General features: G+C 39.9%; 6 protein-coding genes across 6 annotated transcripts; 1 reads left to right on the forward strand and 5 right to left on the reverse strand.

The window, feature by feature from the left end:
* Window positions 1-1,188: 1,188 nt before the first annotated feature.
* On the reverse strand, window positions 1,189-1,821 carry LOC115817868 (claudin-4-like). Its single transcript, XM_030781009.1, has one exon. The coding sequence runs from the start codon at window positions 1,819-1,821 to the stop codon at window positions 1,189-1,191; it is 633 nt and encodes a 210-aa protein (XP_030636869.1).
* Window positions 1,822-6,344: 4,523 nt separating this feature from the next.
* Window positions 6,345-6,914, reverse strand: cldn28 (claudin 28). The gene has a single exon (XM_030781122.1). It carries the CDS (start codon window positions 6,909-6,911, stop codon window positions 6,345-6,347), a length of 567 nt encoding a protein of 188 aa, XP_030636982.1. The 5' UTR covers window positions 6,912-6,914.
* Window positions 6,915-8,446: 1,532 nt separating this feature from the next.
* LOC115817883 (claudin-like protein ZF-A89) lies at window positions 8,447-9,079 on the reverse strand. Its single transcript, XM_030781032.1, has one exon. It carries the CDS (start codon window positions 9,077-9,079, stop codon window positions 8,447-8,449), a length of 633 nt encoding a protein of 210 aa, XP_030636892.1.
* Window positions 9,080-10,041: 962 nt separating this feature from the next.
* On the forward strand, window positions 10,042-10,674 carry cldn29 (claudin 29). The gene has a single exon (XM_030781053.1). The coding sequence runs from the start codon at window positions 10,042-10,044 to the stop codon at window positions 10,672-10,674; it is 633 nt and encodes a 210-aa protein (XP_030636913.1).
* A 1,005-nt stretch (window positions 10,675-11,679) lies between these two features.
* On the reverse strand, window positions 11,680-12,315 carry LOC115817891 (claudin-4-like). Its single transcript, XM_030781040.1, has one exon. It carries the CDS (start codon window positions 12,313-12,315, stop codon window positions 11,680-11,682), a length of 636 nt encoding a protein of 211 aa, XP_030636900.1.
* Window positions 12,316-15,178: 2,863 nt separating this feature from the next.
* On the reverse strand, window positions 15,179-15,826 carry LOC115817885 (claudin-4-like). The gene has a single exon (XM_030781034.1). The coding sequence runs from the start codon at window positions 15,824-15,826 to the stop codon at window positions 15,179-15,181; it is 648 nt and encodes a 215-aa protein (XP_030636894.1).
* Window positions 15,827-17,099: the final 1,273 nt, after the last annotated feature.

The raw sequence follows: 17,099 nt of genomic DNA on the forward strand, positions 1-17,099 counted from the left end.
TTTTCATCTCTGAGGTGTTGAAAGTTTGAGGCTTTTCTCCTGTAATGCTTATGTTCATGATTATTGTGGTGTATTAGTACTATACTTTTTCACAATAATGTACAGTACAGTACTTTTATTGGCAGTATGTGAGGTTCATTGTTATTTTTGAAACAAACAGAAAGTTAAAGCTGAAACAGAAGGTGGCCAACAAAAGACCATTAAAATACACAAAATGCTGCAACTAAAAACCAAACTATAATGGTTTTTAATTTATGAACAATCATGCTAATATTTCGGAGGGTGATTTGAAATATTTTCACAGTTCATAGGTTTTACTGTTCAGCAAAGACATAACAAATGAGCAGACAATAGCAATGGATGCAATTTTATAGTGTACTTTTATTTATAATATTCACTTTTGTTAAAAGGCGTAAAATGTTAGCGAGGGCATAAAAACCAAATCATATTGTTTTTTAATATAGTATAGACATCAAACAGAAAATACTAATTTACAGTGCTGTACCCCAGACATAAATAATGTCAAATAACTACTTTTTAAATCAGTTTAAAACAACACAAAAATTAAATCACTTACATTTAAACAGCAACATTCAAATATGACCATAATATTCTGAAAAATGCAAGATTGATTTATGAGCAAATATGACTTAATACACTGAGATAATCAAAACTCAGAACAAAAATTAGTGCAATAATGTAATGTTTTGATGACATTCACACAGTATTCAGATTTTTCCTTTAGGCATAAGATTAAGCAGTAGATGATATGATAAACAAGAGTTGCTCTGAAAAGGGCAACAAAAGAAGTACCATTAAACTATTTCTTTTCAGAGCAAAAGTTAAAACACATTTGAAGAATGTTACTCAAACAAATATTTTATTTGTTTGAGTAACTGCTTTTTGCTATCACTTCTATCTTTTACAGATCAGTTCAAATCTATTTACACAGTGAAGGACTTCTATATTCTGTAGCTAAGAGTTGGGTGAAACTTCACAATCTTTTGAGTAGTTTAAATAATATAAGTACCTTTTTAGAATAGTTCAGACTATTTAACACAGACATTTCACCCTCAGTCTGCACTCACAATCTCAGGATTGTCTTGGAAGTGTAGAGCATGGCTTTCCTACTCATAACAGATCCCTACAGATTCTTTTTTTCCAGTGCCTTTTTTTAAAACTTTCTTCTCATACATAAGCTTTGCTACCAGTCTCAGATCTGGGCTGGGAATACTTCACATTATACAGATCATCATCCTTTGGTGGACAGGAGCTGCAGAGAAGACCCCCACCCAGAAAGAGCAGGGCAGCTGTAGCCCAACCAATATAGAGAGCAGCACCCAGTTCCTTCTTCCTGCCATCGACCACCGCAGGGTTGTAGAAGTTCTGGATAACAGTATTCGCAGTCCAGCAGACAGGGATGAGAACAAGAACTCCTGCGATGATGAAGACAATCCCACCTGCGATAACCACCTTAGCCTTGGCAATCTCATTCTCCACAAAGTTGGTACATTTTCCACCGGCAACGCCAAGGATGATACCAAAGATCGAAACAATGATGGCGATGACCGTCAAGGCACGAGCTGCCTGCAGATCCTGAGAAAGAGCAAGGAGGGAATCATATACCTTACACTGCATCTGACCCGTACTTTGAGTCACACAGCTCATCCACAGACCCTCCCAGGTAATCTGGGCTGTTATAATCGTGGCACCAACAAAGGCTGTCACTCTCCACATGGGCAAGGCACAGGTAATGATGGCTCCAAGGAAGCCGATGATACCAAGGGCCATGCCCAGCAACTCTCGTCCCTTTGATACCATTTCCAAGTTCGCTCGCTTTGGATGGACGGACAGAAACAGTAATGTCCAGTTGCCTGGAGATTCTTGCTTATAAGCGTGTATAAACAAGGAGGAGTTTTTGTTTTAAACCCTCTGCATCACTGGGTGGAACCAGTTTTATGACATTTCCTGTCAGACTTGATTCCCATTCAGGTGACTGCAAAAGGCAGGTATTTTGGTTTCAACAGGACACGAGGAATAGGGTAAATATTATGTGTCTCCTTCAAAATTCTGATTGTATGTGTCATATGGGTTGAAAGCTTCTGTAAATCTGCATGATTCTTATATGGCAGATGTACAGTAAATACAAACAGACATTATTCCCTTCCAAAACGTTTTGTCAGTTGAACCACTTGTCCCAAACCCCATTGTTGTTTTTACAGCAATGAATTTTGTGTATCTGAAGTGATTAAGCAGGGACAGTGTTTGACATTTCATTAAGTAAACACTACTTCCCCTGTAACACCTGGAATTTAAATTAAGATGCCTTGTCATTGTTTGACAATTTCCATGTGACTGTTGCACCATAAATGAAAACTTCGGTATGTTATGTTAATCTGTTCAGTAGTGAATGTGCCATTCAGATTAAGGCAATGTGAATTTTTCTTACTAAAATTTTGACCTGCCAGCTTAGCATTGCTTTTTTAACAGGATTTTTCTATCTGGCATTACATATGGATCCCTCCCAATTTATGGTACATTATTCTCTCACACATTTTATAGAATGTTACAGTGAGAGAGATACCCTTGGAGACAAGATCTTGAACGTAGTCCTTTAGTGTTGAGCATAGTCCTTGGACCAGCCCCTTGAACCTTAAAACAAGCAAGTCCACAAAACCTCAGGCTTTCATATGTATAATTTTTCACTGAAAAAGAATAATTATATCCCACAGTTACCATATTGCTTTGAATGTCCAGTTGGAAATAATGTTGATGCTTGTGTGCAGAGCTTGAATTGAATACTACATTTCTCTCCATACTAAGCTTGTGTGGTAGCAAATTCATGTGCTGGACTTTCATGAGCTTTCATGAGTTATAGCCTTACCACATTTTTGCCCCATGACCAGGCTCCATCATAGCTGAAGCTGAAGCTCCCCTGGCCTCAGAACTGCCTACAACTAAATAAAAAAAAAGACAGATGTTCTTGTTACTGGAAATGAAGCAGGTATGTTGAAGGTATATTGGTATCCTGACTCTTTGTCGTTAAAAGCCAAAAACCACATCATGCACCTCAGAGTTATTTTTGACAGCAATCTTAGCTTGAAAACCCACACGAACAACATCTGCAAAACAGCATACTATCACCTCTGTAATATCTAAAAATCTGTGACAGGCTCACTAATGCCGAAGTGGAAAAACTCAAACATACATTTGTGACAATTAGATTGGATTAATATAATGCTCTTTCATCTCTTTATCCAAGACCATTGTTACAAATTTACAGCAAATTTAAAATGCTGCTCACTCCCCAAACCTGACTGAGAAGTGAAGAGTTGGCTTTTCATTATTATGGCCCAAAATTGTCAAATTCACTCTCAGAAAGCCCCAGAATTTAAAATTCACCTTCTGCTTTTAAAAATAACCTTAAAACACATTTATTTAACATTGCTTTTAACTCAGCACTCTTAAGCTATTTTATTTATTTATACTTATATGTTATTTTGCCTTGTCACGTCTAAAAAAGTGCTATACAAATAAAGTTTAATAAAGCATAAAGCTTACATGATGATGATGATGATGATAATGATGATGATTATTACTATTATTATTAAGCCACAGTTCTTTGTAAGGTAACCCCTGTACATGACAAGCCAGGCCTCTGTGTTCTCTTCATGTCAATGCACTGTTCTCCAGACCATGCAGTCATCTCCACAGGCATGTTTACCATTCACCAGCTGTGCACACTGAAGGACGGACATACTGCCCTGCCCATACCAGACTTTGTGCATGAGGACCCCGCAGAGTGTGTGTAATTAAGCATATTCCGGAGAACCTCCCACTTGCAGATGCAACAGAGAAGAGGTTCAGATACCAGATCCTTGTGGACTATCTGAAACTGTATGTATTATAAACTGATACAGCTACAGTAGGCTAACATTTGCTCACGCAGTGTTCACCCTAATACAGCAATGTGGGCAACTACAATGGCTGGCACTTCAGTTACGACAACAAGGCTGGGATGGACCCTCACAAAAGCAGCGGCACAACCTGGCCCTCTAGTATTACCTCTCCATGCCCCCCCCCTTGCAAATCCCTTTAAATAGAAAAAACAGATAGGTAGAGAAGCTGTCCAGGATGAATGTGCTCCTATATCATAAAGAAAAGCTATTCGTTCAGTCTCAACAGGACAAAGAAGCCGATTGGTGGAGAGAAGTGTTGGGGTTGTTGTAGTATGCATCCAAAACTATGTTACTCCACCACTTTGTAAGAACAACATGATCTATGAAAAGCAATTGCAATCTGTAAAAGGACACAGCCCTTAAAAAAGATGCAAATATGTCAAGAAAAAGGAAAGCAAAACCAAAGTGTGGCACACATTTAAAAGTGTTGTTTAACTTCAGTTTGATTAATTAAAACTGTCATAATTTCAAGTTTGTTTCTCATTTATTTATTTATTATCAGTTTTCATATTAAGACATTTCAAAATTCATTTCTTGTTTATTTTATTATTTAATTGTTTTTTTTTAATAATTAGTTTCTGTGCTTTTACACTGGTTAATCATTTACTGATTATTAATTTTTTATGTATCATTCCTCATGTTTCATATTTAGGCACTAAATGGTCAGTGTTGCTAACACTAACTGATACATTCAGCTAGCTAAATATCTAGCTAAATGCTAATCCACAAAGGCATTCCAACTGAATCATAGCATACTCCTTGCATTCTACTCAGATATGTTCCTTCACTAGGTTCAAGGAAGAGTTAATGTTCTTGCAGAGGAATAGATTGGACGTAAATCTGTGTGGGCAAGTAGTTGTCAGAAATGAGCTATGGTACAGCATGCACCTATGGCTTTGGTCGTTTGAAGCGGAGTGACTGAAATTTTCAACAGGAAAGAAAGACGCAAAAACTAGAAAGCTAAAAATAACATGCTCTTACCCTTACCCTTAACTGATTTCACATAGTAAAGACCATCTTTGCCCAATTTTGTCATGTGCAACATCACAGATCTGTTGCAAACATGGTTATGAAGCTCACGCTGTTTTGCTGAAACATAAAAGGTACCGTTTTATTTGCAATAAGCAAGAAGCAGGCGGGAAGAGCAATTAAGACTATTTTTAAGACCTAACCAAAATCAAGAGAAGAAACAAATGAATGTTAAAAAAGAGAAGTCTTTCAATGTACACTTTAAGCTTCTGATCTAATAGATTTCTTAACACTCTCATTTAAAATCTGCTGAAGACCTCAGAATCTTGTGTTCGATCGCCTGTTGGCACTGGAAGAGGTTGTTTTCATCCTACACTGTTTATGAAATATTATTTGCGTAGATTATTGTATACACCAAAGGTATGTTTCTGTTCCTGCTGTAGTTGATGTGTTCTTCGTCCCCTTAGTGTGTCCATGTCCAAAATCACTTGAGATATCCTGATGGTGTGTCCTGGTCACTCTGGATCTCTGACTTTGTCTACTCTGCCGTCTCTGGACTCAAGTGAGCCCCTAGAAGGTTTGTGTGTACAAGCTTCAAGAAGCTGATGAGTTTTCTTTATTACCAGTGATTCCATGTCTTCTTCACCTTATAATTATTAAGGGTAAGATTTTAAAAAGACTTTGAAAAATAATACTAGTGAAGAGTATGAGAACACCTAAGAAAGACATGAAGCAGCTCACAGAACGCAATGTTTTAGAATACAGCTGTATTCATTAAATTAACTATTCAAGACAATACAAGATTACATAATAATATGTATTTTGTAATATGTGCTGAACTGACTTAATATTTGTCGCTGTAAATACTTATAAGGAAGTATTACTAATGACAAAATGCCTGTCATGTTGTCATGTGTTGTCATGTCCTGAGTAACACATACACACATTCTCTGTAATTACAGTAAAGTGTAATTATTTTCACGTCATAATTACCAAAATTGTGCTACTAAGGCTGATTAATAGGAAGATATCAAACAGTGAGGGTTTTTGTAATCTCGTGCCTTTTAGCCAAACGTCCTCTCTGGCTTAAAATAAGACACTATAGAAGCTATAACCTGAGTCTGCATGAGGACACTGACCTTACACTACTTCATTTCAAAGCTCTGACCACCATGTCTCCCACATGACTGTCATCACAGATTGTCTGAACCTCTGAAATGCAGAGGTTGTGCTGTTTTACAGCACAACTGCTCCCTACTCTGCCACCTGGAGTCTGGAAACTCCCTCTCCAATCTGGAGTGTCTGGCTATGTCAAACTGGCAAAGCTAAGAGTAATACTCCTCAACAAGAGGAGTTGGGCCATCTAAACCCAATGTTCCATTCACTGTCTTTCTTGTGAATGTCATTCAGTCTTCATCAGCAGCATCTATAGGAATAGGTGCCACACAGCATCCCGCCGCCCAGAACTAGCAGGAAGCCAGCCACCCAGCCAACGTAGATGGAGGCTCCCAGCTCACCCCTTCGCTCTTCTGTCGGTAGAGGATTATAGAAGCCCACAATGATGACATACGCTGACCAACTAACAGCGATGAGACACAGCAGACCAGAAATGATGAAGACCACTCCTGCAGATATTCCAATATTTGACTTTGTGTAATCGTCCTCTCTGTAGAAATTGGTACACCTGGCCCCAACCACTGTTAGGCCAATGGCAACAACACTGACCGCTAAAGAGACGCAGATCAGGGCTCGAGCAGCCTGGAGGTCTTGCGGTAGTGCCAAAACGGAGTCATACGCTTTGCACTGCATATGCCCTGTGCTCTGAAGTACACAGTTCATCCAGAGGCCCTCCCAGAATACCTGCGATGTCACAATGTTGGCTCCTACAAAGGCTGTCACCTTCCACATTGGCAGAGCGCAGATCAGAATAGTGCCCATGAAACCAATGATAGCCAAAAAGACCGATAAGAGTTGTCTGCCCATTTCTGTCACAAATATCAGTAACAATGAGGAGAAAAAATGTGCAACTGCAGCAGGTGAAAGTAAACAACTCTTAGAGCTGAGAGTTTTTCACAGAGTAAATATACTTCCTTGTTTTTGTCATTTAGGTGCAAGATTTTTTTCCCCAAAGAGAGAGGAGAGGGAGGAGTTTGTCCAGGCTTAAGTTTGCCCAGGCTCAAGTTTCTTGTCTGACTTGATTCTCTTGTCCTTGCTCAGAGTGAAGAGAGAGAGAGAGAGTGAGAGAACACACAGGGAGAGGAGAGCAAAGAAGATAAAAGGATGAAAAGCTTTCATTGTTTACATCTGAATGCTCTGGACACAGAGCAGCCCTAAAAACATGTGCTTTCTGGATGATTTAAAGGAACGGCTTTGTCCTAAATTCTTTGCCATCAAGACCCTGGAATCACTCTGCCTGAGACAGAGGCACTCTGATAGTGCAGCGTTACATTTAACCAAGGAAACTGAATTTGCCCCTTTAAAAGTACCTACTCTGATGAGTGGAGAGGGAGCAAACAGACCAAAGACTTAGCTGAGTTTTTATGAACACAAGTAAGCTGACTGCTTCCCTTTTAAATGAATTTGGTCCATTAACGATTTCCAACAATGTCGCCTATCAGCAGCATGGAGACAAGAATCAAAAAGAGACAGAAGTTGAAGTGCATGTTGACCCCTTTTGAGATTTAGGCTTATAACTCTTGCTTTGGCCTTCGTCTTCTACTTAAGGGTCAATCTGTGGCATCATTCATCAATGGAGCTGCAAAGCCAGGGGCAAAAAAAGCCTTGCAGCACTTTTTTTACTCCCTCCTGTGTCGCAGCCAAGCAAGTGAAGGACTGTGATAACTCACATCAAGCACTACTTGTTGGCCTTAGTTCATTATATCCATGCTTGAACCAGTAATATCAGCTCTGTATTGAATCAGTGCCTCACGCATTTAACTGTTCTTGCATGACCTGCTCTGCTACAGCACTGTAGCCTGAGGGATTTCCTCTCTGATTATGTTGTCTACAATATTAACAGCTACATGTGTCACCAGGCAAGGAACCAGGGTTAACTTTTGTATTGTGTAAACTGTGACAGTCTAATTAAGAGCCCTACAGTTAAGTTCTCTGGGTAACTAAATAATGCAAGTTTCCTCTAGTATGAGCATCTACCCTTAGATGTTCAATTACTGTTAACACACAAAAAAGGCACAACAGTTGTGACAGTAACCCCCCCCCAAACAGTCGCTTTCTACTGAAAACGCTCGTCAAAAACTACATGCATTTGCCATTTCAGTAATAATGGCTAGAGTTCCCGGGCATTCCTAGGAGCGCCGGTTTAGCGAACATTACATATTCGTTGCCTTTGTTAAACGAGTAGCTTGAAAGAGAGAACAGACACCCTTAAGAGTTGCATAATTTATTAAAACAAGGTAAACACTAAAACCATTCGTTAAACAAATGTAGTGGTTCTCTTCCCAAACCAGTCCCAGGAGAGCGGGCACATTCAATTCAGTTCTTTGCGCAGTCCGAGCCCATCACACATAAGCACCGCCACTTGCAGTAGACCTGGGTGCGGAATACTTGGCAGAATAGCCACGGTCCTCGCCCTTTGGACATTGGCAGCAAAGCAGTGCTCCTCCAATTAGCAACAGGCCAGCAGATCCCCAGCCGATGAAAAGGGATGCACCAAGCTCCCGTCGCTGCGCGTCAGTGAGAACAGGGTTGTAGAAATCACGAATGACAGAGTGAGCCGACCAGCATACAGGGATCAAGCAGAGGACACCTCCGACGAGAAAAAATATACCAGCGACCACAGCAACTTTAGCTTTCGCTGCCCCATCCTCAATGCAGTTGGTACACTTGCCACCTGCAATGGACAGTAGAATGCCGAACAGAGCCACAAGAATGGAGATGACGACCAAAGCGCGGGCGGCCTGCAGATCCCGAGGAAGTGCCAACATGGAGTCGTACACCTTGCACTGCATCTGGCCAGTGCTTTGCTTCACACAGTTCATCCACAGACCTTCCCAAAAAATTTGAGCCGTTACTATATTGTTGCCGATGAAAGCAGTCACTTTCCACATGGGTAACGCGCAAATGATAATGTCGCCAAGCCAGCCAACAACACCCAGAGTGACGCCCAACATTTGAAGACCTGCGGATGGCATGATTTGAGCTCAGTGTTGTTTACAAAGATAGAACGAAAACTCTATAAAGCTACAAATGTTTCATTACTTATACTTTTCTCACCAGGGGTGGGGTCGGTAATTAGCGGGCAAGCACCCCCAGGTGTTTGTTGTTTGTTGATTGCCTTGGCTGCAGTTCCCTAGAAAGTATCAAACCTTTAGTTTCGGCAGACTTTCGCCGGCAACTGAAACCAGGCAGTTTAATTCGAGCATTTGTTCCACAGTCATCAATCACCATAAAGCTGCGGTTCACTCTCATCTCCGATTTACATTTATCTCTCAGATCTCACCCAATAGCCTACAATTCCCTACTAGTCACTGTTTCGAAAATTTCACACGTGAGGTGATTTTATACTATTTGTATGACCATCTATCAACGGTTATTCAGTACTTCTGTATCTCCAGGCTGAGGAGCCTCTGGGATGGCTGCCAAGAACGTCTCTTTTAAATACACCTGCTTTCTAAAGCGGAGAATAGCATACTCAGCGGTCTTAGCTTTTCATGATATCAGTAGGGCCTACTTACGACTAAAATACTAATTTGAATTACATTCTTCCAAATGTGATGTTAATTCTTGTTAAGAAGTTACTTTATTAGCGAAGCAGCAATACTAAATATTAAAACCATAACCTGAATTGGTGTTGATATTCCTATTATCTCGTTTAATCTAAGTTTGGTATAATTGTAAGTTTCCAGAAAAACGTGGAAATGTTGCGATAAATACACTTGTTGCACTGGATAACCAGAAAAAATCCCAAAACCCAAATACATCTGTAGGGGTCGTTCATTCCCTCGATATGCCCCAGTCTGAAACGAACAAAGCCAAATCCCACCCTTCGCAGGACAGTGGGGTTCTGCACATAAAATTATCTTGGGAAAGCACTTTCAAACACTGGCTTCGGGGAAGGCAACCAAGTGATAAAAGAAAGACGCGCGGTAATGTAATGGCATCTTTGGGGCTTCAAATTTTGGGCATCTCGCTTGCATTGATCGGATGGTTGGGGGATATAATTACGTGCATCCTTCCTATGTGGAGAGTGACAGCTTTTATTGGCAATAACATTGTAACAGCTCAAATCATATGGGAGGGTCTGTGGATGGCTTGTGTGGTACAGAGCACAGGACAGATGCAGTGTAAAACATACGACTCCATGCTGGCTTTGCCCCAGGACCTGCAGGCTGCACGCGCTTTAGTGGTCATCTCAATCTTGGTGTCTCTATTTGGCATCATCTTGGCGGTTGTTGGAGGAAAATGTACCACTTGTATTGAGAACGAGAGCGCAAAAGCCAAAGTGGCTATATCTGCAGGAGTTTTCTTTATTCTAGGTGGACTGCTCTGTCTCACTACCGTTTGCTGGTCCGCGCATACAGTTATCAGAGACTTTTACAATCCTCTGTTGTCCGACGCCCAGCGAAGAGAGCTCGGTGCGTCTTTGTACATTGGCTGGGGTGCAGCGGGTCTGATTCTCATCGGGGGAATAATTCTCTGCTGCCAGTGCCCACCGAAAGAAGACCGCCCGTATGTCGCCAACTATCCAGCTCCAAAGTCGACTGCCTCAGCAAAAGAATTTGTCTGAGCTGGACCTTTTTCGTCTCATGCTCTTAACATAAAGTTTTCTAAGCCCAAATTGTTTATGATACGGTGAATATTTTCACTGCCATGTAATCGTAGCCTATCTGCCTCGTATTACAAGTATTCCAGAAAACAGCTGTAGTATTGTTAAAACTGATGGAAATCCTGATCAGTATATTTGTATCAAAAATTCTGTGTGGAAAAATATAGTAAACTGGAATAATGTTCCAAGAACGATTTACTCACTTATTTTATCTTTTAACAGTTCCCTTGTCCTTTATTAGTGTTGTTTAAACGTCTTTATGTATTGCTAATCTGTTCAAATGCTAAACTATACTAATGGTATTTATAGTTCTTTGTGAATGGGAATAATGTATTTTTATTGACAAAATAAAACTTTCAGTTGAAGTTCAGTGGCTGACCTCCTTTATAGTCCAAGTCGCATTTTCTGTTGCAAGGATCGTTCCATAAAACTTTGAGCGCAGTGGAGAACACTCAGAAATTCTGTTGGTTCGTATAACAAGTTATCTAATGGCAGAACTGACAAACCCATAAGGAACTTTATGATTCAGGGACAGTTTCTCTGGAATATACATACACACGATAATCAAGAGAGTGCTCGAAAACTAATTGAAAATGGACGTGTGACTGTTCAAATATTTTTCAAAAAAACAGTCACACATTGTTTAACTGGTTGCTTATTTCATGCATCAAAACAAAAGAGAGTTAAATGTTCATGTTAATATAATTTCTCTCATGACTGCCAAAAACATTCATTTTCCAGATAGATTTTATTGTACATGGTGAGTTCAAACAAGGATAGATATTATAACAGGCCATCACATTTCAAAGTGTTTGCAAGTCTATGAGATAGTAGATAAAAGCTCATTTTAAAAATGACAGTTATAGGTACTTTAATGGCTCTAATATATACTGTAAATGGGTCCATTTATAAAGTCTTCAGTACTGGCCAAATCTTCACAAGAACATTCCTGAACTTCTTAGTGCCTCACACATAATCCATTGCTTGTGACACTGATCTGGCTGGGACGAATTTGGCTGCCGAATAAGGACGTTGCTCTTTGGGTGGACAGTTCCAGCACAGCAGCCCTCCTCCCAACAGCAAGAGTCCTGCAGATCCCCAGCCAATGTAGAGGGAGGCTCCCAGCTCCCGGCGTTGAGCCGCCGTCACCATGGGGTTGTAGAAATCACGGATGAGGGTATGAGCAGACCAGGAGACGGGGACAAGGATAAGGACTGCGGCAATGATGAAAATGACTCCAGAAATGATGCAGGCTTTGGCTTTGGCTCCTCCATCCTCCATGCAATTGGTACACTTCCCTCCAGCTACAGCCATTAATACACCAAAAATGCCTACGATGACGGAGATGATGACCATCGCTCGAGCAGCCTGGAGATCCTGGGGAAGAGCCAACATGGAATCATAGACCTTACATTGCATCTGCCCTGTGCTCTGAACCACACAGTTCATCCATAGACCCTCCCAGATAACCTGAGCTGTAACAATGTTTGCCCCCACAAAGGCTGTCACCCTCCACATAGGCAGGGCGCAGGTGATAATTGTTCCCAGCCAGCCGATCATTGCCAGCAGGATTCCCAGCATCTGGAGCCCTTGGGAGGCCATGTTTGGAGGGCAGTCCTGTGAAAGCTGATGCCTGAGTTTCACAGAGCTACTCCTGAGAAGTGTTGAAGTATTCATTGAGTTTGGTTTTATATTCTGTGCTGGGTGGGAGGGGTACTTTCATACCTCCAGACAAAGGGGTAAGCTGCTATTAGATATTGGAACACTCAAGCCTATCCATTGTTTGAGCTGTATGCAGGTGTACAACCCTAATGACACCCGGTGCTTCCCAGAAACTAAATGCAACCGTATACTACCAAGTTAAATGAAGAAACCCCAGTTGGTCAAATGCAGCTGTTAATCACAAAGTCTCTGTGCATGGAACGTTGTTATATTGTGTTATTTCCCATTTTAGGTGTACAATAAAATTTCCACAAACATCAGAGAATTAATCCTCTTTTTTAAATTTACAAACAGTTTTAATATACCAAGGAATATACATTTACACATTCAGTTTCCACAACATAATAAATGTCTCTTCAGTGATAGAGAAGGAAGACAAATTGTAAAGTTTCAGGTGATAGACCTAAAGATGGTTTAACTAATAATAGGAATTCAAAGTTTTGTTCTCTTAGGCCCTTACAAATAACAGTGAAAAGCAATAGAAAAAAAAATAGCATTGCAGTTTTGGATCTGTTTTAGGTGCACCAATCCATGATGTCAAATGACAGTTACTGCCAATGGAGAAGCTGACAACAGTGTAACCCTAGCATAACTATACAAGGTGTTGGTAAATCATAAAAATGGAGACATGGATAAAATCAGGAAAGAGAATGAAAAATTTGTACTGATTCAAACGAGTAAGAAGACTGTCTGCTCTGAATTAAAAGATATATAACAGCTGTGAGAGTGAAAGTAATGTAATCTGTAGGACTGAATAGGACATGACATTCATATATTTAACTGTTTTCAAGAGTTTCTGTCAATTATTTTCATAAGTTATCCTTTGTTACATCCACTGAGAATCCATTGATTCCCAGTTCATTGTTACTTGACTCCTGTGAGATGACATACTCTATACTAATACAGACAGGATTATGAATAAAATGACTGCATATATTAAAAAGCTTGCCTTGGGTCTTAATAACTACTGCTGGGCCTTGCCATAAACCTACCTCCCAGCTGGGTCAGAGGTGCCAGTACAATATCTCAACACATGGGATACTCAAACTTCAGTGCCGTGAAGCTGCCACATTGTAGCATGTTAATGACAGTCTCCTGTTAAAATCCATCACAGGAACAGAACAATTTGGAACATCCCCATTTGGTATCTTACTTTGACTTATAAATGGATAAAGTGTGGCAACCAAACACATGGGACACCCAGTCGAAGTGCTTTCTTACTATATGTGACATAATAATGTAGCTTTAGAAAAGATATTTTTGGGCAGAGTCTAGACACGTTTGCCCGATATGTAACAGTCATGTTTAGTAAGTGCTAAATTCTCTGGTCAAAGTAGAGGTGGCTGTCTAAAATGTTTCCTCCACGATTAAATCAACTGGAATCATTATGTCTCCGAAATAAATTTCCTTCTATTTGTTCAATTTGTACGATGTCTATCTAGGCAGTGAATTACATTATTATTATTATTATTATTATTATTATTATTATTTAATTGTGCGCAAGATTTCTTAGTTCGTGTTCACGGTTTAACAAAGAACAACAAAAAAAGAAGGAAAAAAAGAAAAAAAGGGCAAGGTAGACTTTCTTAAAAGCAGTGGCTAACGTGAGAGAAAGAGAGAAGACGAACAATTTGCAAGTAATATTTGCAGAAACATTTTATTTCCAAACTGATATGAAACATAAAGAAACCTTCGAGCTGCTTGTCTTTGAGGCATAGTAAAACACTATGGCACCCGGAAGATGACAACCGTTTTTACTGACTTTATTAAAAGATACAAATTTAATTGAATTAAACTTTTTAAACTTTAAACTTTTTTGAAACTTTTTTTTAATCAGTTAAAATAAGAACGATTCAGTAAAGCATGAGCACCATTTTGCAAACGCACGATTGAAAAAAAGAATGTCACCACCCGATCGCCGTTAAGCGTGGGCCAATTTGTGCAACCAAGTGTATATCGACATAGGACAGATTACTGTTAACGATAAAACGTACTAATAAGGCCAGGAAAATATATTTAAAAATATATCAAAACCTGACATACAGAACTGTTTTGTCAGTTATAGAGAACAATTTTAAATGGTCCTCTGTCCAGTTATGTTTACTTCCTAACGGCAATTTGCGTTTTGTCCTGAGAAAGGATAATCTTCTCACTGAGCCACACCTGGACCAGATTTGCAAGAAATTACAGTTACCTCTGAAAGCTTCCATGTAATTGGGTAAGGATTAGGAAACATGAAACCTGATCTCTTTTCTGACTAGTATCACTGAACGTTGAATCTTTAACCGTGGAAAATTTTTCCTGTATAGTCTTGAACCAGGTGTTGTTAAAACACTCTGATTTATGCATTTGAAATCATTCCAAGTAAATGCAGACAATGAGAAAAATAAAGAGGGTGTGCTGTACAAAAATATTTATTTACAGAATTATTACCACTGCAACTCTTAAAATGAACAGAACGTGTAATACCATATTGAAAATACATATGAGACGCTCAACAAGAACATAACAAAAAGATTATACTTAAAGGACACTTTAAAAAGCGTTTAATCTTTGAGTGTGGTTCTCTACTGATACCTCACTTCTACTCTTTTTCAGAAATCCCAAAACCTTAGTGCTTTGTCCATTCTCAAAGTCTTTGGAAGCTGATTGAGACTGAACAGCACCATAATCATTCAGATGATTCTTCTGTGATATGACTGTACACCTGAATCCATCCTAAATTCTTACATTTTCAGGCCCTTTACACATAGTCCTTGTTAGATGGTGGTGCAGAGGCCTCTGATCGAGGGGTGGTTGTGTACTTGGCTGTATACGATGATTCCTCTTTGGGTGGACAGGAGCTGCAGAGCAAACCTCCTCCGATGATCATCAAGGCAGAAGCTCCCCAACCAATATAGAGTGCAGCCCCCAGTTCCTTCTTCTGCCCCTGGGGCACCAGGGGGTTGTAGAAATCACGGATGATGGTGTGAGCTGTCCAGCACACAGGGATTAGGCACAGGACCCCAGCCACAATGAAGATCACACCTGCTGTTATGCCCACTTTGGCCTTTGTTGTCTCATCCTCCACGCAATTGGTGCACTTCCCGCCAGCCACAGATAGCAAGATGGCCACGATTCCCACCACAATAGAGACAACAGTGAGGGCTCGTGCCGCCTGGAGATCTGAACTCAGAGCCAACATGGACTCATAGACCTTGCATTGCATTTGTCCTGTACTCTGAATCACACAGCTCATCCAGATCCCCTCCCAGGTGGTCTGTGCCGTCACAATGGTGCTCCCAATGAAGGCAGTGACCCTCCACATGGGAAGGGCGCACACTACAATGGCTCCAATCCATCCAAGGATACCCAGAGCTATGCCTAGCATCTGTAATCCACCAGCGGCCATATTCTTTTTTTCTTTCTTGGTTTACTTCTGTGCTGTTGAAAATGTACTCTGTGAACGAAGTCTTCTCACTAAACATTGTCACTCTGTTACACACTTTTAATGGTATCTCAGTTGAGGGAGGGGCTTGTGACTCAGAAACTACCTCACAACCTGCTCGTCTGGTTTTGGTTTTTTTTCCCCAGATTACTTTGGCGAGGTGAGACATTCTCACAGAAAATGAAGTAAATGGGCGCGTCGCTTTTTTTTTTGTTGTTTGTGTACTTTTCCAACTGTGAACCATGGAAATGTGAAGGAAATGCCCTTCAGATCCAAAGTTGGTTATTTCTGTCTAAGACAGATTAGGTAAAGATGGTCAATACAGCCTATCTCAGTTCTTTCTCGGTATCTTCAAGCATTTCTTTGGTTCACCTAGAGCATTTCTTTGGTTCACCTAGAGTGTGTTGCAATCAAGTGATTTTCCGTTTTGAAAAGCAAACAATGCCCACAAAATGCAGAAAAGATTTAACAAACCAGATATGTAAAAGGACGGCTGAAGCACGTTGTTTGGTTAAATGTGTCAGCTACAGAATACTGTAATACTGTGATTTTTACACATCTGTTCATCTGTTTACTAACAACTGTGTCTGTGTTAGTGTGTGTGTGTGTGTGTGTGTGTGTGTGTGTGATATTATTTTATTCTCTGGCTGATACAAGTGACCTCAACATTTAATCCGGCAGAGAGATTATTTTTCTGCCTTGTAGGTAAAGATACCATGCCTTGATCTTTAAAAGAATGACTCTACAGATACCAATGGATATAAGACTAAATATTCTAACATTCATCTGTTCGTTACTTTATTGATTCATTCAGATAACTCTTAAGTTATTGATTTAAAAAGATACATTTAGATAAATAACCAAACATAACATATCCAAACAATCACCACCACAGTTATCTATGTATTACTGCATTTTTTTTTTCATCTTAACATATAGCATTTTAAAGAGTACAAGAATCAATGAATGAATGAATGTGAAATAATCTAGACTGTCAGACTGTATTCAGTCTTCACTGGTCATTAGTACCTGTACAGTACCAATTGTAAATGTTCACTATGGGATTGCACAAGGGTTGTAAAATCCTTGTACACTGGTTTACATCAATAGGGCAAATAGCTGAGGTGAGGGCCAAAATATTTAAGGCCTAACTTAAGGCTCATAAGTAAATGTTGCAGCAAATGTGATTATATGAATGATAACATGAACAGTTAAATGCATCACTGAATGATTTAAA

Source organism: Chanos chanos, chromosome 8 (assembly GCF_902362185.1).
Source record: "Chanos chanos chromosome 8, fChaCha1.1, whole genome shotgun sequence".
Classification (NCBI taxonomy): Eukaryota; Metazoa; Chordata; class Actinopteri; order Gonorynchiformes; family Chanidae; genus Chanos; species Chanos chanos.